This window comes from Myotis brandtii, unplaced genomic scaffold, assembly GCF_000412655.1.
Source record: "Myotis brandtii unplaced genomic scaffold, ASM41265v1 scaffold305, whole genome shotgun sequence".
Classification (NCBI taxonomy): domain Eukaryota; kingdom Metazoa; phylum Chordata; class Mammalia; order Chiroptera; family Vespertilionidae; genus Myotis; species Myotis brandtii.
This window is the reverse complement of record NW_005361652.1, coordinates 3,440,921-3,460,627: the sequence shown is the minus strand read 5'-3', so window position 1 is coordinate 3,460,627 and position 19,707 is coordinate 3,440,921. Positions and strand designations below refer to the sequence as shown.

The window sequence follows — 19,707 nt, the reverse complement described above, 5'->3', positions numbered from 1 at the left end:
CGCACGTCATAGGGAGCAATCGAACTCCTGGTCAGTCGAACTCCCAAGGGGACACTTTGCATATTAGGCTTTTATATATATAGATTATTGACTATGTTTCCTATGCTGTACTTTACATCCCCATGACTATTCTGTACCCATTATTTTGTACTTTTTAAAAATTCTTATTGTTGAAAGTATTACATATGTCCCTTTATTTTTAAAAAACATCTTCCTCCTCTTGGCTTTGCCTGCCCTGAGCTTTCTACTCTTTTTGCTCCAGGAATTCTAATGGCTAGGTGAGCACAGCCTGGGGCAGATGCTAGCCACCTTGAACAGCACCTAGAGCAGTGATGGCGAACCTATGACACGCGCACTCATTTTTTTGGTTGATTTTTCTTTGTTAAATGGCATTTAAATATATAAAATAAATATCAAAAATATGTCTTTGTTTTACTATGGTTGCAAATATCAAAAAATTTCTATATGTGACACAGCACCAGAGTTAAGTTAGGGTTTTTCAAAATGCTGACACGCCGAGCTCAAAAGGTTCGCCATCATTTAGAGGATGATTTTGGTATATGAGGTTACTCACTCTTAAACAATTTCACTCAAAGAAACTTAAAGCTATAATTGTAGCCATAAAGGTGAACATATATCCAATTATTCTGTCCTCTGTCAAATAAGAAGTAGAGAAGATGGAAATGGGTAGCAATGTTTCCAGGGACCACTTAAAGGAATGCATTAAAAGGAGATCCTGGAAGCCATTTAGTAAGTATAACAAAGTCACAAAATACAGGGTGTCCTCCAAAAATGTATGCACACTTTAACAGCTGATAAGAGAGAGAGAGAGATCACAGCCAGAGAAGTCAGAAATCCAAGCACAAGAAGGATTTGATTCGGTGCTGTTTGCTTGAAGGTGGAAGGGGCCATGTGGCAAGGAATGTGGGCAGCCTCTAACAGTGATGGCGAGCCTATGACACGCGTGTCAGAGGTGACATGTGAACTCATTTTTTTGGTTGATTTTTCTTTGTTAAATGGCATTTAAATATATAAAATAAATATCAAAAATATAAATCTTTGTTTTACTATGGTTGCAAATATCAAAAAATTTCTATATGTGACACAGCACCAGAGTTAAGTTAGGGTTTTTCAAAATGCTGACACGCCGAGCTCAAAAGGTTCGCCATCATTTAGAGGATGATTTTGGTATATGAGGTTACTCACTCTTAAACAATTTCACTCAAAGAAACTTAAAGCTATAATTGTAGCCATAAAGGTGAACATATATCCAATTATTCTGTCCTCTGTCAAATAAGAAGTAGAGAAGATGGAAATGGGTAGCAATGTTTCCAGGGACCACTTAAAGGAATGCATTAAAAGGAGATCCTGGAAGCCATTTAGTAAGTATAACAAAGTCACAAAATACAGGGTGTCCTCCAAAAATGTATGCACACTTTAACAGCTGATAGCTCAATTTTAAAAATGAAATGTATTTTAATAAACAAATTATAATTATTCAAAGTGTGTATATACATTTTTTTCTGGGACACAGCCAGACATAGTCAGTGACATAGCATTTAACCAATCCTAAAATTAGCAACTGTTGTTCAGATAAATCTTACTACAATCTGATTGCAGTTAACTCTACCTGAGAGTAAAATAAAACCACGAATATTGCTGCATGTAAAAAACAAAACAAAACAAAACAAAACAAAGGGAGAGAGAATCTAACACAGCCAGATCATTCAGACTTGGAGTGATATCATTGGTGGGCCACTGGGGAAGAAGTAAGTCTGCAGAGAAACCAGGAATAGTGTTTTGAACATTTCCCCTTAACTTAAATTAGTCCAGTTAGGAATTTTTATGTTCTGACCATCCTGTGGTTACTTTTGGTTATTGAGCTTGTCAGGTTTAGTATATGGCCTCTTTTTTGTTCATACAGGTATACAGGGAAGGGAAGAGCTGCTGGATATTTTCTATCTCCTGGCCTGATTATTGCTATTGCATGGGCTGAACAATTTCATCCTCACTTTTCAGAATTTAGGGCAGCCAACTTGCTCCCTCAATAAAAAGGGGTGCTTTAATGCTGGTCATTGTTCCTTTTTTTTTTTTTACAAGGTACTTAGTTTGTAATTATACATTTATGAGCATGATTATTTGATTATTGTGCCCAAAGCATTGGAACTGGCCATGTAATGGATGCAATAGAGCATTGGTTCCCTCCAAGCCCTCAGTGAACCAGAAGTTGGCTGCAAAAGATGGTCACAGTGTCCTTGAGGTGGAACAGGAATGGGACGTGCAGGGGAAGGACCCCTCCACTTGACCCTAGTCCTGGCTTTCATTAGGGAGATGGAGGCCAGAGTGTCTGAAAGAGCGCTGCTTCCTTCACTTAATTCTGCACGGAATCAGCGTCTGCCAAAGTGATTAAGCGAAAAAAAGTCTCAAAGCTAGGGGGCGGGAGGAAGTCTTAGCGGGAGCCCTTCCCTATGCTCCCTTCCGCGGCTCCGAATAGAGTCCTCTCAGCCACCAGACGGCGCAGCGCACAGAGCCTTAGACTCTATGGTCGCTCCCATGAGGAAGCGCGACCAGGAACCTCCTATATACTTCCGTTTCCGGCCTATCATCTTCCTTTCCCTGCTGATAGCTCTCGCAGACATGGTAGGACTTTGGGGTCGGGGCAGAGAAACATCCAGTTTAATCTTCTCTCCCCCAGCAAAGGTTCCATCCCGGGGTAGGTCCAGGCCTCTGTGTGGACTCGTACCAAAGAAACCCAGTGTTGCCGGGATCGATTCCGAAGGGACCTGGCTTTGGGGCCAGGAATTGAAATGGGATCAAAGAAGTAGACTTAGTGGGAGGTGGCATGAATATGATCTCTTTCCACTTTGGGGCTCGTGGGAGGCAGCAGCTGTACGTGAAGCACATGGGACTGGACCACCTTCTAGTGAGTGGTGTGTTAGCCAGGAATTTGAGAGTCGAGTCCTCGTGGGCTGCCTTAGTGTGAACTGGGTCGCCATTGTGCCATTGGCATCTGGTAACACTGCACGTTCTGGACGGTTTATTTACTAGGTGAACGTTCCTAAAAACCGCCGAACTTTCTGTAAGAAGTGTGGCAAGCATCAACCCCACAAAGTAACACAGTACAAGAAGGGCAAGGATTCTCTGTATGCACAGGGTAAGATGGTCTTTTGCATGGGATTTGGTTTGAATGTGGCATTTGTGTAGGCCCCTCCCCTCTCCCCACTGCTTGGGCATTGATATTTCTTTTTGAAAACCCAAGATAAAGCCGTAAGACTTTTTCATGTGACTGTTGTGATTTATTAACTTTGGCATACTGTAACAAGTAACTTCTCTCAGGAAAGCGGCGTTATGACAGGAAGCAAAGTGGCTATGGTGGGCAGACTAAGCCGATTTTCCGAAAAAAGGTGAGTAGTAATTACTGTTGGACAAATTTCCCACTGACTCTTTACTAGACCTTGCATTTGTTGTTAGCCTACACACCTCTACAATATAGGTATGTGTTTTCATAGTTTCAGCGAAGTTATCTCAGTCACCTGCTGTGACATACTTAGTAGACAGTGGAGCTGGGAGTGCAACAACTTAAGGTTTGTCTACAATACTGTGCCATTGCAATATATATATTATTTCCTGATTCGAGAGCGAGATAGGGAAACATCTATTTTTTCCACTTTAGCATCCATTGGTTGATTTTTATAAAAATATATTTTGCTCTAGCTGGTTTGGTACAGTGGGTAGAACGTTAGCATGTGGACAGAAGGCTTCTGGGTTCGATTCCAGTCAAGGGCATGTTCCTCGGTTGCAGGCTTCTCCCCAGCCCAAGTCCTGGTCGAGCGAATGCATATGTGTTTCTCTCACATCAATGTTTCTCTGTCTTTCCCTCTCCCACTCTCTAAAAAAAAAAAAAAACCCAATGGAAAAATATCTTCGGGTGAGGATTAAGAAACAAAACTATATTTTTATTGATTTCAGAGAGGAAGGGAGAGGGAGAGAGTGATAGAAACATCAATGTAAGAGAATCATTGGCTGCCTCCTGTGTGCCCCCTACTGCGGATAAACCCACAACCCGGGCATGTGCCCTTGACCAGAATCGAACCCAGGACCGATGGTCTGTCCACTGAGCCAAACCAGCCAGGGCCAATGGTTGATTTTTATATGTGCCCGACCAGGGATCCAGCCTGACCTTGGCATATCCTAGCGACATGCTAACCAACTGAGCTATCAGGCCATGGCTGCAGTGTTTATATTTTTTGCCTTTCCCTTTTTGAAGAGGCAGACATCAAATTAAGGAAAGTTTTCTGCCCTTCTAAGGACTGAAGTTTGAGTATACCAGTAAATCCTTTCTTTGCCCTGTTTTATCTGTCATCAGTCCTAGTGAAGCCTCAGTTCTTGCTGGCAGTAAGAATGTTCTTTTGCTTCTCGATTCAGAAGCCTGCAATGCATCTGCTATCTATCTCATGAAGTCATAAGCCTCTTTAAATCGACATTCAGACCTCCCACTGCATTCTCAGGCTGAATGTGTTTGTTTTTCCTCCAGGTGATTTGGCTATTCCTTAAAGTACACACAGTGCCTAGAAGAGCATTCCCACGAACAATGTTTGCTTTGGCACTTTGCTCTTCCGTTTTGCCTGGTTTCAGAGTATTAAGGAATGACTTTAGTGTTCTTTTAGGTGCAGTAAGTGATTTTTGATAGCAAAGTGATAAAAGGAATGATTACCTTTTCACATTTAGGTAACTTGATTAGAAGATGGGGAGGTTCTAGCTAGGTTTTGGATTTGAGAACTGCAAAACTAGCAGCAGAATTCTGACTACAGGAGCAGGCTTAAAAAGTTGAGTATTTATGTGGAGTGTACCTTGAGTTAAATAACAGTTGAATGCACAAATTTCTTACATAACAGTTCTTAACCCTATTTAAAGAATTGCAAAAGTATTTTTTATTTAATAGTGCATGAATTTGGATGACCCATTTTTGATTGTTCAGAATATTTAACTATGTAAAGCTGCTGAACAGCCACAAGTTCAAGGTGGCATGAGTGCCTCTTTGATAAGTCCTCTAAGATGCCTGATGTGAATGGAGAACTTGTTGGTAATTAGATAACCTTCCACCTTTGCTATTACATTTTCTCTTAAATATGTTGATTTTCACATTTATGTTTTCTCTCTCTAGCCCAAGACAAATTAAGGTAGTTAACCCGATGCAGTCATATTTTTGAAGAAAGATTTTTTGCAGTGATTTATGAGTAGTATCACTTAATTTCTTTTCCAGGCTAAAACTACAAAGAAGATTGTGCTGAGGCTTGAATGCGTTGAGTCTAACTGCAGATCTAAGAGAATGCTGGCTATTAAGAGATGCAAGCATTTTGAATTGGGAGGAGATAAGAAGAGAAAGGTATACAATTTGGGGTGGGAGGTGCAATCTTTTTTATACCTTCATTATATTTGGAGAGGCGAGTATTTCTGCCCACTCTGTGGCATCAAGATCAGGGGCACTCCTTTCAAAATACTTGATCCATAGCTGAAGGTGTAAGGTTTTTGGTGTTTGGCAGAAAGGGAGAATGAAATTTACATGAATTTTTAAAAATATTCTTTAAATTGATTTCAAAGAGGAAGGAAGAGAGAGAAACATCAATGATGAGAATCTTGATTGGCTGCCTCCTGCAAGGGGGCTGAGCCTGCAACCCAGGCATGTACCCTGACTGGAATTGAACCACTGAGCCACACCAGAGCGGGGAGGGGGAGAATGAGAATTATCAGGAGTAGACACTTGATGGAACAGAGGTTCTTTGCAAGAGAAAAACTCACTTTTTCTCCCCCTTTTCTATTGCAGGGCCAAGTGATCCAGTTCTAAGCTTCATATTTTGTTTGATTATATGACAATAAAATCATGGTATGTTCAATTCATGTGGTTGCAATTGTTCTATTTGGGAAGGAAGTAAACTAGTGTCCCATAAGGGGAAATTCAAGCTTAATGGTTTTGGGTACTTGGCTCATTTTGGATTGAATTTGGTTGAACTCAAATCAGATGTTGTGATGGCACTTTAGTCACTTGGGGCTTCATGGGATCCCTTTTGCTGTTATGAAGTAAGAATTATTGGTATCCATGGTGAATGTTAAGCTTACCAAGAGTAAAATAATTTGTCCCATACCTTTGAGTTCAATCATTTTTTTTAATCCTTGGATGTTTTTATTGATTTTTTTCAGAGGAAAAACACTGGTTGCTTCCTGTACAGAATTTGGGCCCTGTTCTCTAGGCATTACATGTCATTACTAGTACCACCCAAATGTTTTAATACACCCACCCCCCTCAAACTTTTTTAAAAGATACATTTGTGTTGACTTCAGAGAGGGAAAGGGAGAAACATCAATGATGAATCATTCATCAGTGCCTCCTGCATGCCCCCACAGGATTGAGCCTGCAAACCAGGCTATAGCCTAACCAGGAATCAAACCTTGACCTCCTGGTTCATAGGTCAAGGCTCAATCATTGAGCCATGCCGGCTGCCCCCCCAACCCCTGATCTTAAATTTATACAAATTCTTTTCTTAATTCAAAGGACAATATTTCTAGTGAATTAAAATCCTAAATGGAACCTAGCAGTGATAATCCATTTTTTAAAATGCCTAACCCTTTCAAATTCAAATCCCTTTCATCTTTGTGTACTATTATATTACGGAGATTCAGCTCTTAGTAATAAAGGATATCCAGAGACAAGCATTGCTCAAACCTCAGAGGGGAGGGTGGGGTTAAGGGGGAGAGATCAAAGGACTTGTATGCATGCATATAAGCCTAACCAATGGACACAGACACCAGGGGGTGAGGGCATGGGGGGGCAATGGGAGGATAAGAACACATGTAATACCTTAAGAATAAAGGATATATCTTACTGAGTTTTGTTCAGTAAAACTGGATGATGAAGTAAATATACTACATACTTTGGTAACTGGAAGGGCATCTCAGATGGAGCAATTTGCTTCCAAATTTATATTTTTTGAGATATTTTGATTTCAGAGAGGAAGGGAGAGGGGGATAGAAACATCAATGATGAAAGAATCACTGATAAGCTGCCTCCTACACAAACCCTACTGGGGATTGAGCCTGCAACCGAGGCATGTGCCCTTGACCAGAATCAAACCAGGGACCCTTCAGTCCCCAGGCCAACACTCAATCCACTGAGCCAAACCGGCTAGGGCTGCTTCCAAATTTATGTATCTGGATGACTAAGTCATGGTTCACCAATTTCATTGCAATTTTTATCAGCTGACAATTAGACTTCCAATTTTTTTTTAATCCTCACCTGAGGATATGCTCACTGATCCTAGAGAGAAACAGACGTGACAGAACATCAATTGTTCACATTCTGTATGTGCCTGACCGACCGGTAACCGAACCAGCAACCTCGGGATGTGAGACCATGCTCCAACTGAGCAATTGGCCAGGACAGTCTTCCAACTTTAATCACCTGGCGGGCAAAGGAATTGTTAAAACATACTTTAGGTCTTTTGCACCGTTGGTTTCTGTAGTGAAGTTTTTTACCTGGGCATGTGCCTTGACCAGGAATCCAACCGGCAACCTTTTGGTGCATGGGAGGGTGCCCAACCAACTAAGCCACACTGGCCAGGGCTGTAGTGAAATTTTATTCAGGGAAATAAAAGAATAGCTGAAGTGAGAATGGAAGAAAAGGACAAGTGTGGTTGTCATTGGCAACAAAATATGATTTTTTAAGAAAGCTTTTTTGCCCTGGCAGGGTAGCTCAGTTGGCTAGAGCAGCGGTTCTCAACCTGTGGGTTGCGACCACTTTGGGGGTCGAACGACCCTTTCACAGGGGTCGCCTAAGACCATCGGAAAACACATATAATTGTTTTGTGATTAATCACTTTGCTTTAATTATGTTCAATTTGTAACAATGAAATTGGGGGTCACCATAACATGAGGAACTGTATTAAAGGGTCGTGGCATTAGGAAGGTTGAGAACCACTGGGCTAGAGCATCATCCAGGTAAGCCAAGGTTGTGGGTTTGATCCCCATCAGGGCACATGACCAGAATCAACCAATGAATGCATGATTGAGTGGAACAACAACTCGTTTTTCTATCTATCTAAGAAAAGTCAATAAAAGAGTTTTTAAGGAAGTTTTTAAAATGTAGTCTGGCTTATTTTTAGCTGAAGCAAAACAGTGCCTGTGGGATTTATTCGAGTTTTTACAAATGAAGTCCATTCATAAAACCCAAGTTTTGTCTTCACAGGAAGGAGCTCTGTGATATGACAAGCAGGATTACAGGCCACTCCTTGACCCAGGGAAGCAAGACTGATGGTGTAAGAACGAGGTCCACCAATCTCCTGCAGGTTTACCACAGCCACCGCCCAGGCTAACTTCGAGAGAGGGCGTTCCCATACCTCAATGTTATCTTCCTGAAAAGCAAGCCAAGAAAATAGGTGTGATAGCTTGGTAACTAGCAGTAAGCTGCCTTGTAGCATTCAGTCTTATTGTCAGAACTACCAAACACTTCTAGAAAAAATTAAAATTATCTTGTAGCATGTTTGGGAACTAAAGTAATGATTGTAGCAAAAAAGCTTCATTACTGATTATATTGAGATTAAAAAATATATTCTCAAAAGATCAGTGCATATCTTAATATATAATAGATTTAGGCCCAAGACAAACTTGGCATTTGAATATAAAGCCATCTTAAATACATAACCCAAACAAACATTATTTTTTTAATCCTCACCCGAGGATATTTTTCCATTGATTTCCAGAGAGCGTGGAAGAGAGTGGGAAAGACAGAAAAATATCAATGTGAGAGAAACACATCGATTGGTTGCCTCCTGCACACACCTGACCAAGGCCTGGGCTGGGGAGGTGCCTGCAATCGGGGTACATACCCTTGACCTGAAACAAACCCGGGACCCTTTGGTTCACAGGCTGACACTGGGCCAAACTGGGCAGGGCCATTTGGATGAATTTTAAACTAGAAGGCAGGAGAACATGTTCTTGGCCAATTCCTATTTTCTTCCAGAGAACATTTACTATACCTTTCTAAGTAGGTACCCCTGCTTGCCCAAGGGGTCCTGGTTGATGGCAATTACATCCTTATTCTGTAGGAGAGTTTTGGCTTGAAGGCTGATGTGTCGGAGGTCATTGGACATGAATAATGGAGCTGCCATGATAGCCCAGAGGGCCATCTGAGTTATCTGCTGATCCCAGCTGAGGCCAAAGTTGCCAATCACTAACTGGGACAAAGAGTGAAATTAGAATTCATATGAGAGAAGACAAACATTCTTAAAGTTATCTAGACACAGAAACCACTTTCCATGGTACCCTGCTTTGAGTACTCTCACATAAACGCTGCTCCAAGGAACTTTCCAATTTACCTTGAATGTCAAGTAGGAAATAGGCCCACTGCAAGGGTTTGAACACTGACGGCTCAGGTTCTTACCATATCTGGGTCATTCCAACCTCCAGGTCCTGCAGCACTAACAAGTGTCCGCTGGTTAGAAGAGGTCCAGTCCAAAATACTCTTTACACTTTGCCAAGAATCATAAATGTCTCCAAAATTTCTCCAGTGATTGCAGTACTGTCGGATTTCTGTATAATTGGGCTATGAAAACAGAGATACTGTAACTCTTCTGCTTACTTTCTACTAACATTCTTGTGAGATGAAAATAGTCAAGTTTAAAGGAAGAACTTGTAGCCTTCTCTTTAGTTTATAGCTTAAAAGTCTCCATTGAGGAGAGCTAAATCCTTATTATGATGGAACTTCATGGTAAAATTTTGTTTCAGAATTAGGCCATATAACTTAAAATTTCTACTTAAAATGGCATAAACAATGTTTAAGCTGGAAATTTACCAATAGTAACTAAGTACTGGGATTATGGAGGATTTTTTTTACACCTCACTACTTTCAAACTTCTAAAATGAACATGTACTGTATTACTTTTAAAATCACAAATAACAAATGACTTAGTAAAATCAGCTGAAAAATTACATAGAACTCATCAAACATAAGAATCTGAATCCTAGGCATATACTTTGTTAACAGAACAAATACAAGTTTGTAAATAGGCACATGGGATATCCAAGGTTTAAGATGTTGAGAGAAAGGTAAAGATTATTTTAGAGATTAGAAAGAAATAACAGCCCTAGCCGGGTTGGCTCAGTGGATACAGTATCGGCCTGAGGACTGAAGAGTCCCGGGTTCCACTGTGGTTGTGGGCTTGATCCCTGGCCCTGGACAGGGCCCATGCAGGAGGCAACCAATGGATGTGTCTCTCTCACATCAATGTTTCTCTGTCTCTCCCCTCCCTTCCACTCTCTCTAAAATCAATGGGAAAATATCATTGGGTGAAGATTAATAACAAAAAAAGAAATAACAGGGATTCATTCTATAATTATTCAACACTTACCATATGCTAGTGATAAAGTCAGACAATGTCCCTGCCCTCCTAGAGCTTATATTCTAGTGGGGAGACAGACAGTAAGTCAGTTAACATATAATTCTATATAGTGCTAAGGTCTTTGATGAAAACTAAATAGGTTAATGTGATAAAGAATGAATGGATAAAGCACTATTTTTTTTTTAAAAAATGTATTTTTTATTGATTTCAGAGAGGGAGAGATGGAAAGATCAATGTGAGAGAATCACTGATGAGCTGCCCCCTGCATCTCCCACACTGGGGATTAAGCCCAAAACCCAGGCATATGCCCTGACTGGGAGTTGAATCACAACCTCCTGGTTCATAGGTTGATGGTCAACCACTGAGCCACACTGGCTGGGTTAGAGCACTATTTTTTATAAGTATATTTTAAAAATCCTTGCCTGAGGGTATGTTTTCTTTAATTTTAGAGAGAGGAAGGGATGGGGGGTGGAGACGGGGTTGGTGGGGGGAGAAATTGGTTACCTCCCATGGTGCGGGGATCAAACACGCAACGTGTGTGTGCCCTGACTAGGAATCAAACCTGCAACCTTTTGGTGTATGGGACGATGCTCCAACCAACTGAGCCACCTGACCAGGGCAGGATAGAACACTATTTTAGAGTAGTTAGAGAAGATCAGTCTAGTGTGTGGTATCTGGTCTGAGACCTCAATGTTAAGAAGGAGCTCAGAAATCTTGGGGAAGAAAACAAGCAATAGGTCCCAAGGCAGCAATAGGCTTGGAGTGTTTGGGGGACAGAAAGAACACCAGTGCAATGAGGGCGAGTGATGGGGAATGGGGTTGGAGAGATAGTCCAGGGCCAGATCAGTGGGGTTTGATTGTATTCCAAGTGAAATGGGAAGCCCGTTAAGCATTTTATTTTATTTTTTTAAATATATTTTATTGGTTTTTTTACAGAGAGGAAGGGAGAGGGATAGAGAGTTTGAAACATCGAATAGAGAGAAACACCGATCAGCTGCCTCCTGCACACTCCCCACTGGGGATGTGCCCGCAACCAAGGTACATGCCCTTGACCGGACTTGAACCTGGGACCCTTGAGTCCGCAGGCTGACGCTCTATCCACTGAGCCAAACCGGTTAGGGCACCGTTAAGCATTTTAAACAGGGGAGTGATGTGATTCCACTTACACTTTAACAAGGACTCTCTGGTGCTGCTGGAAAAATGGTTGCAGGTAGGTGGAGAGTGGAAGTGAGAGAGCAGGTTGTTGGGAGCATCTTGGGTGAGCGATGATGGTGGCTTGAAAGATCAAGATAGGTGTAGCAGAGATGGAAAGAAATAGGCTAATTCAGAATTTATTTTGTAGATAGTACTGATAGGATTGCTGATGAATAGGTTGTGAAACATGAAACAAAGGGAAAAATCAAAGGTGACTGACTTCACAAGTGGTGGTAGCTTCGACTCCAATTGGAGCAGTGGGGATAATAAGAAGTGATTGGGTCCTGGGAGAGATGGTAGGATGAGACTGTTAAGTAAGGTGGGACTTTGAAGGAGACCTTTGTTCTCAAGTCCTGAAAATCTATCACCAAGGCTCTATTGAATTCTGGAGTCACTAGCTCACCTTCTTAAAGGGCCACATATAAAGGGGCCACTCACAGGAGTACACAATGCTTCTGCCAGTCTTGTTCAGGGACAAGGACATGTGCTTATAACCTGAATGAGAAAACAATGGGTAAAATAAGGGGACAAAAGGGACTTTCAACGGGGTCTGCCCTGAGGGGCCACGTTTATATTTTTAAACCAGCAGCAGAGACAAGTAGCTGCTCTGTGTTGAAATTGTGTCTAATACCTCCCAGACTGCTGGGATTGTTCCGAGGATATAGTGCGGGATGGTGCATATATTGAGGAAAGGCAGGCATGAAGATGCCCCTTTCTCTGTGGCTGTTTGACATTCTAGATGCTTTCCCAAATTATGTTATGGAGAGTTAGAATTACTATTTGTAATTAACTCAGAGCCCTCTTCAATTAAAAGTGCACAGTATTAGCTGTGGTTAAGTAAGCATGGATTTTATATTGCATGAATGAATGAGTGCATGGACAAACTGAAAGAAGAGAAGAGGTAGGAGCTCTGGCATATTGAGAATAATTATTTCCAGTATTGTGACTGGGTACTTAAAATGGGAAGATTAGTTCTGTGGATACCCAGTTACCTTAGCCTCAAAGTTCTTCTCTTTGCTCATGGCTAAATCTCTTGAATGAAACATACCATCTGCCAACTGTTCCACAGTGTCACAGTGACAACCATCAAATTTTAGCAGATCTACTCCCCAGTCGGCAAAGGTTTCGGCATCAATGTCATAGTGTCCCAAACTCCCAGGGTAGCCTGCACAGGTTTTTTTCCCAACATCTGCATAAATTCCTAGCTTCAGTCCTTTGCTATGGACCTGAAATGAGAGGAAAGAGTCACCACAATAGAAGTGCAATCATGAAGCAGAGAGAACTACTCCATGCTGTGGGAAGAGACACATACACTTCACCAGGTACTGGGGGCATTTTTTCCACAAGTCCCCAAAATTATCTAGATGAGTTTATTGGGAGACAAAGAGCAACTTCTCCAATTCTGCTGAGTTCAAACTCACATGTAAGCTATAGCATAGAACTGAAGAGAAAATTATCAGCCACTCTAATCTTTCTCGGATGGGAAACTAAAAGTTACCTTTCCAGGGCAATGATATCTGGACAGTCTCTCCTTGAGCAAACCTTGGTTAGGTTCCTCTAAGCTCTCTTCTCAAGTAGGCCTCAACTTTGTCATTCAGCATCCACTTTTAGCAAGAATCCTGCTAAGTCTTCCTCTCTTTTTTAATTTTTTTTAAAAAAAATATTTTATTGATTTTTTTACAGAGAGGAAGGGAGAGGGGTAGAGAGCCAGAAACATTGATAAGAGAGAAACATTGATCAGCTGCCTCCTGCACACCTCCTACTGGGGATGTGCCCGCAACCAAGGTACATGCCCTTGACCGGAATCGAACCTGGGACCCTTGAGTCCGCAGGCCGACACTCTATCCACTGAGTCAGACCGGTTAGGGCCTTCCTCCTACTCTTGATATATGATCAAGTTCCTCATCTTCCACCCTTGATGTGTAAGTCCTTGGCCTGTCTTTAGCAAGAATCCTCCTCCCCTTAGTAATTTTCCATCCAATCATCCTCCCAATCTGCTTGTTGGCTACAAATCCCCACTTGTCTTTGTTATATTCAGAATTGAGCTCAGCTCCTTCCCTTACTACAACAGTACTAAATAAAATGTCTTCATTGTCTTTAACTAATGTTTAGCTCTATTACCCTTAAAAATCTTTAGCAAGTATTCCTCCTATCTTCTAAAGTTCTAGTTTATAGTACCACTGCAATACTGCTCAAAGTTTATATGGAAATATATGCACACATATGTCAAGAACCAAGTTTCTTTTTCTTCCCAGAGAATTTGGCTGTTTCAGCAAAAGGAGAACTTACTCAAGATGGGCCTCAAGAAGTGTTGCAAAATATGTCTGCTGACAGATGAAAATTCCACCTGATAAGCCTTACAATTCAATCTTCAGAAAATGGCAGCTATTTTATTCTCTAAGTGTTTTTGAACAAGTTTCCATACAGAAGTATTTGGTCTCCTGAATGAAAAAGAAAATTATCTATAAACTCACATAATTAGATAGATGGCGGATTCCACTAGGAAAGCGTTTAGGGTCTGCTTGAAGTCTGCCTTTTGAGTCTCTTTGGGGAGCCATCCAACAGTCGTCAATGCAGAGATACTCATATCCTACTTCCTTCCAGCCATCTGAGTCCATGAGATCTGCCATCTGCATGAAGAGGTTCTCACTGAAAGAGAAATTCCAAGAATCATTACAATTCATTAAACAAATGCTTGGGTACTTCCTATTTGTTAGGTACCTTGGGGCTTTCAATTTTTTTCAACCCATGTTGGGGTCCAACCCCAGCAGGTCCAGGGGTCCCCAAAGGTGTGGACGGAGTCGGCGAAGAAGGAATGACACAGAGACAGCGTTCAGTTGATCAGCAGCCTAGCCAGGTTCTCTAGCCAGGTTCTAGCCAGAATCTCCAGCCAGGTTTTGTGTTTTATTGTCTTGTTACATCTGTATTTATACCAGTTGATTTTAATCCTGTCAATTTCTATTCCAAAGGTTAGGGTGTTTCTTATCTCCATTCCAGGGAGTAAAGATTATGTAGCTTAAGTGTGATTGTTTGTAGTTAAAGTGATTAACTACCTGCCTGGCACTTAGTTAAGGGGTTTTATTCCCTCCCTAACTTCAGGGAAAAATCCCTACCTGGGGAAACAACCTTTCTCGGAGAGGTGACCTTGGTTAAAATACATAGTGCCAAGAAGGGGAGCAAACATATTAAGAACAGTATGCCATATACGTACGCCAAGTCCCTTGAAACATATGCTGTGCAGATGTTTCTTCCCTGCAGTGACTGTGTCAAGCAGCAAGGACGGACCGGCTTCCGACAAACCCAGTAATAGTTGGGTAGTAATCACAACCAAAGCAAGTTAAGTTAAATGGACTAAGCCCTTTTTCTTCTCCTTGCCCCCACCCTTAATACTTGTACCCTAAGAACCCTGAACAATCAAAATAGGAATGTGCAATGCATGAAATTGAAAAGGTTATTAGAAACTAAAACGTTATATTTGATATATAAATGTTAAAACCAACAGACAGCAAGAACCACCATATTCACCACACATGATAGACAAAAACAAAATATCCCAAATGCAAAAAACATTCCAATTGAAAAATAGGGAACACAAATAGGCATAATCAACAGCTTCCTTAGCTATCAACAATAACCTAGTTGGAGAAAAAGATAGCATTGATAAGAGCAACCCAAAAAACAGGAAAACCTAAAATACCTGGGAATAAATTTAAGATATAATTTTGCTCTTGGATAAGAAACAATATTAAGAAGAAGCTAATTCTCCCTATACTTTATGCATTTTCTTGGTTAATCCTCACCTGAGGGTAAATTTTTTTTCCTACTGATTTTTAGAGTGGAAAGGAAGGAGGGAGGGAAGGGGGGAGGGAGAGAGAGAGAGAGAGAGAGAGAGAGAGAGAGAAATATTGAATAGTTGCCTCCTGCATGCGTGGCCAGATTGGGGGTGGGGAGCAAACCTGCAACCAAGGTACATGCCCTTGACCAGGAATTGAACCTGAGACCCTTCTATGCCCCAGCTGATGATTATGAATTTAATAAAACCCTGAACAAATCCCAAAAAAACTTTTTAAGGTACTTGGTAACATGTTTTGAAAGGTTCACCTAAAAGATTAAACATATAATCATTCTGCAAAAAATAAATGAAGTTGGTGTAGTACCAGTAGCATTAGAATACACAGATCAATGGAATTAAAGAGAACGTTCAGAAAGAGATCCTTCCAGCCATTGGGTACCATGGAATTTAGTTGATATTAAATATGGCATTCTTTATAGGAGAATAAAGACCAGACACATTAAAGATTTAAATATTTTAAAAATTCATAAACATACTAGTAGAAAATATAGTTGACTATTATTTTCAGGTAGGAAAGGACTTTCTCAGCATTATGCCAGAGTCAGAAATAATAAAGGAAAAAATTTATATTTGATATATAAATGTTAAAACCAACATATAGCAAGAACCACCATATTCACAACATATAATAGACAAAAACAAAATATCATCCCAAATGCAAACAAAAACAATTGAAAAATAAGGAACTAACTCAAATAGGCACTCTATAAAAGAAATGGTGCCAAGAGCCAATTTAACAAATAAGATGTTTAATCGTATTACAAATCAAATAAATGAAAATAAAAACACCTACCTGATTGACAAAGTTTTAAAAGAATGACAAAAATGCAGTGTTGGCCAGGGTGTGGGGAAACAGGCATTCTCATACACTATTGTTGGGAATGTGCATTTGTAAAACTTTTGGGGAGGACAGTTTGTATGTCACAAAGTCACAAAATGAGCATATACTTGGACCCAGTAATTAGATTTCTAAGGAAATAATCAGATGATGTACAATGATGTATAGTTTTGTTCACAATAATGAAAAATTGAAGAGCCTGAATAGGTATCAACAGGAATTTGCTTAAATAAAATATGTAATATACACACAACTTGCATTTATGAAGTTCTTATTGTATGATAGGCTTACATTTAGGAAGAGTAATTCATTTGCCCAAGGTCATATGGCTAAGTAACAGGACGCTAGAATTTGAAAGTAGGCAAGCAAAGTTCAGAGCCTTGCTAACAACTCAACATAAACATGATTTCATTTTTATTGAAAATAATGGAAAAAAAAAAAGAAATCTGTGATCTGTGTTACTAAAAACCTATTCCAAGGCCTTATATTACCATTTTAACCATGATTACTTTTGGGTGGTAGAATGAGGGGACTCTTTATTTTCACTATATTCTTCTTTACTATCTACACTTTTTGCATTGATTATGCATTAGTTTTATAATCAGATACAAAAATAAAGACAACCACCACTTAGAAAAAAATTGAAAGGAATATGTGATGGGCACAATTGCTATACACTTTACCCCAGGGTCACAATGGACTTTGTCTGAGACTTAGAAGGTCCATTAATTCTGTAATGTTTGACCAATATCCTAATTTTTTCTGTAAAGCTGTAAAGACATTCATAGGAATAACATATGCACTGGGATGTATCATAACTACTGATTTCAGAGGGGTTTCTGCACCACAGGTGTCTTTAGTATGTTTAAGAACTATTCTGTTATTAACCAGTGTCATCCCAACAAACATTAAAAAAGAAACTGATGACAGATGGGTGATCACTTTGTAAGTTATATAAATGTCTAATCACTATGTTGTACATCTGTAGCTAATCTAATATTGTGTTAACTGTAATTAAAATTTTTAAATAAAACACCCCATTATTTCACAGATCCTTCTGAGTCAACTCTTTGAGGTCAGAGTTGTTATTCCCAATTTACAGACAAGGAATGTGCTGATCAGATAGGTTCAATACTTGTCTAATCCAGGCAGCATTGTTGGGGAAGATCAGCAATAAGATGGTGACCCTCCCAGTGGGACCTGACAATTGTCGACCCCCTCCCCTGTCCTTGGAGTGTGCATTCTGCTTCCCTTCCATGCTCCCAGAAGCTGCCCCAAGGATATAGCCTTGAGAGAAATGTGTTGCTACTATCAGGATGATATCCACACACACACCACCCCTGGCTTTATTGCGCGTCACAGATGTTGTGTTTTTACAAATTAAAGGCAAAGACCCTCCACCAGCAAAAAACATGACTTCCTTTATTGTGTTGGGGTCCAACCCCAGCAGGTCCAGGGGTTCCCAAAGGTGTGGACGGAGTCGGCGAAGAAGGAATGACACAGAGACAGCGTTCAGTTGATCAGCAGCCTAGCCAGGTTCTCTAGCCAGGTTCTAGCCAGAATCTCCAGCCATCTAGGTTCTGTCTTCTGTTGTCTTGTTACATCTGTATTTATACCAGTTGATTTTAATCCTGTCAATTTCTATTCCAAAGGTTAGGGTGTTTCTTATCTCCATTCCAGGGAGTAAAGATTATGTAGCTTAAGGGTGATTGTTTGTAGTTAAAGTGATTTTAACTACTCGCCAGGCACTTAGTTAAGGGGTTTTATTCCCTCCCTAACTTCAGGGAAAAATCCCTACCTGGGGAAACAACCTTTCTCGGAGAGGTGACCTTGGTTAAAATACATAGTGCCAAGAAGGGGAGCAAACATATTAAGAACAATATGCCATATGCGCCAGGTCCCTTGAAACATATGCTGTGCAGATGTTTCTTCCCTGCAGCGACTGTGTCAAGCAGCAAGGATAGAGCGGCTTCCGACAATTGTGATACGTGGAACTGAACCTGAAACATCTCTGAGGTATGCCTGTACCTGACTGAACCCAGCTAAGGCCTCTGTACAAGCCTTAATTTGGCCAGCAGGTGTGGAAAACTATTCCTCTTCCAGCCTCCCGAGAAAAGCTGCATAGGTAAGTTCCCTTGCTCATTAAAACGGCCACTTACTAATCTGGATAGGTCTGCCACTTTCTTGGGTTTCTCCCAGCCCTGCGCTACTGGGGCGGTTTCAGATTACACCCAGGTTGCTCCAGGCCAGTTAGTGAGCCAACAAACCTCAACACTTGGCTTCCATATACAGGCAGACCTCGGAGATACTGCGAATCTGGTTCCAGACCACCGCAATAAAGCAAGTCGTAATGTTTTTGCTGGTTGAGGGTCTGGCGTTAAATTTGTAAAATAAATAAATAAATAAATAAATAAATAAAATAAATCTGTGAAGCGCAATAAAGCAAGGTGCAACAAAGCGAGGTATGCCTGTACAAAGTTACTTCAGGTCAACCCTTCAGCCGGAGGCCACACTCAAGGGCGAGAGGGTGGGGAGATCGCAGAGACTCCACAGTCCCTCTAAACTCCCTCAAGTTACAGTCAAGGAACCCTGTGACCCAAAAGAAGAAGTCCTCTCTCCCACTCACCGCAGCTGTGCTTGCTGCTAGTACCAGCAGAAGCAGAGCAGCAGCTCACAAGAAGGGTTTGAACGGAACTGGATGGTAAATGGAGAAAGTCCCTAGCTCGGTAATGCGGCAGAGACTGAAAGGCCAGAGAAGCTAGGGCAGCTGGCCGGGTTCCCACCCCAGGAGGGGTCATAATGAGTAAATTTAGGGCTAGTCCCCATTCGGGCCAATTCGCCGCGAATAAAAAAGCAGCAGTAGTAGGGAAGCTCTCCCTCAGGCTCAAATGTTGCCGCTGAGAACCTCTACCCCTCCAAACACACGGAAAGGCGAAGGGAAGGGTGTACCCAATATCCCTGATACCTGATACAGGAATCCGGCTCCTCTGTGCAGTCAGTGTTGCACATGAAGCGCTCCCAGTGCAGCCAGCCCATGGTGGGGGTCATGGCCAATCCATTGTCCAGGGCCCAGGCCCCAGGAATCTCCCAGAGAACCAGGGCCATTAAGCTAAGCGCCAGCACGCAGCCCAGCGGCTGGAGACGTCCGCCAGTCAGCCTCATCCTCAATGTAACCATGCAGAACGTTTCCGCGGTAAGCTGGGCTTTTAAGTTTAACCTTAGGGGCGGGCCAATCACTGGAGAGTTACGTAATGACGTTGTTGTTTCTCAGGCAACTGGGACGGTTATCCCCAGAGGCGGACCAATGATCAGTCACGTAAGACGCACCGCAACCAATCACGCTCTTTCTTCCTTAACATAGGCCCGCCCTATTTCCATATCAGAAGGAAGTGTGCTCTTTAGTGATCTAGAGTTTAAGCGGAGAGTTACTC

General features: G+C 41.4%; 2 protein-coding genes and 1 long non-coding RNA gene across 3 annotated transcripts; 2 read left to right on the top strand and 1 right to left on the bottom strand.

The window, feature by feature from the left end:
* Positions 1-2,538: 2,538 nt before the first annotated feature.
* LOC102247844 (60S ribosomal protein L36a) lies at positions 2,539-5,898 on the top strand. The gene is made up of 5 exons (XM_005869880.2): positions 2,539-2,640; positions 3,049-3,154; positions 3,337-3,404; positions 5,264-5,386; positions 5,825-5,898. Exons 1-5 carry the CDS (start codon positions 2,542-2,544, stop codon positions 5,843-5,845), a joined length of 417 nt encoding a protein of 138 aa, XP_005869942.1. The 5' UTR covers positions 2,539-2,541; the 3' UTR covers positions 5,846-5,898.
* Positions 4,115-4,990, top strand: LOC106726709. Its single transcript, XR_001362794.1, has 2 exons — positions 4,115-4,154; positions 4,268-4,990. It is a non-coding gene; the product is annotated as an uncharacterized LOC106726709 (long non-coding RNA).
* Positions 5,899-8,114: 2,216 nt separating the features above from the next.
* GLA (galactosidase, alpha) lies at positions 8,115-19,512 on the bottom strand. The gene is made up of 7 exons (XM_005869881.2): positions 19,242-19,512; positions 14,060-14,234; positions 12,634-12,811; positions 11,989-12,080; positions 9,434-9,595; positions 9,030-9,227; positions 8,115-8,405 (listed from the first exon to the last, which is right to left on the bottom strand). Exons 1-7 carry the CDS (start codon positions 19,451-19,453, stop codon positions 8,130-8,132), a joined length of 1,293 nt encoding a protein of 430 aa, XP_005869943.1. The 5' UTR covers positions 19,454-19,512; the 3' UTR covers positions 8,115-8,129.
* Positions 19,513-19,707: the final 195 nt, after the last annotated feature.

Excerpts from the sequence above, each read along its gene's own strand:
- LOC102247844 (XM_005869880.2), top strand. The coding sequence starts at position 2,542 with ATGGTCGCTCCCATGAGGAAGCGCGACCAGGAACCTCCTATATACTTC. Across the intron at positions 3,155-3,336 it reads GGATTCTCTGTATGCACAGG|GAAAGCGGCGTTATGACAGG; the intron begins GTAAGATGGTCT and ends AACTTCTCTCAG. Across the intron at positions 3,405-5,263 it reads AGCCGATTTTCCGAAAAAAG|GCTAAAACTACAAAGAAGAT; the intron begins GTGAGTAGTAAT and ends TTTCTTTTCCAG.
- GLA (XM_005869881.2), bottom strand. The coding sequence starts at position 19,453 with ATGGTTACATTGAGGATGAGGCTGACTGGCGGACGTCTCCAGCCGCTG. Across the intron at positions 14,235-19,241 it reads GAGCCGGATTCCTGTATCAG|TGAGAACCTCTTCATGCAGA; the intron begins GTATCAGGGATA and ends TTTCTCTTTCAG. Across the intron at positions 12,081-12,633 it reads TGTGGAACAGTTGGCAGATG|GTTATAAGCACATGTCCTTG; the intron begins GTATGTTTCATT and ends TTTCTCATTCAG.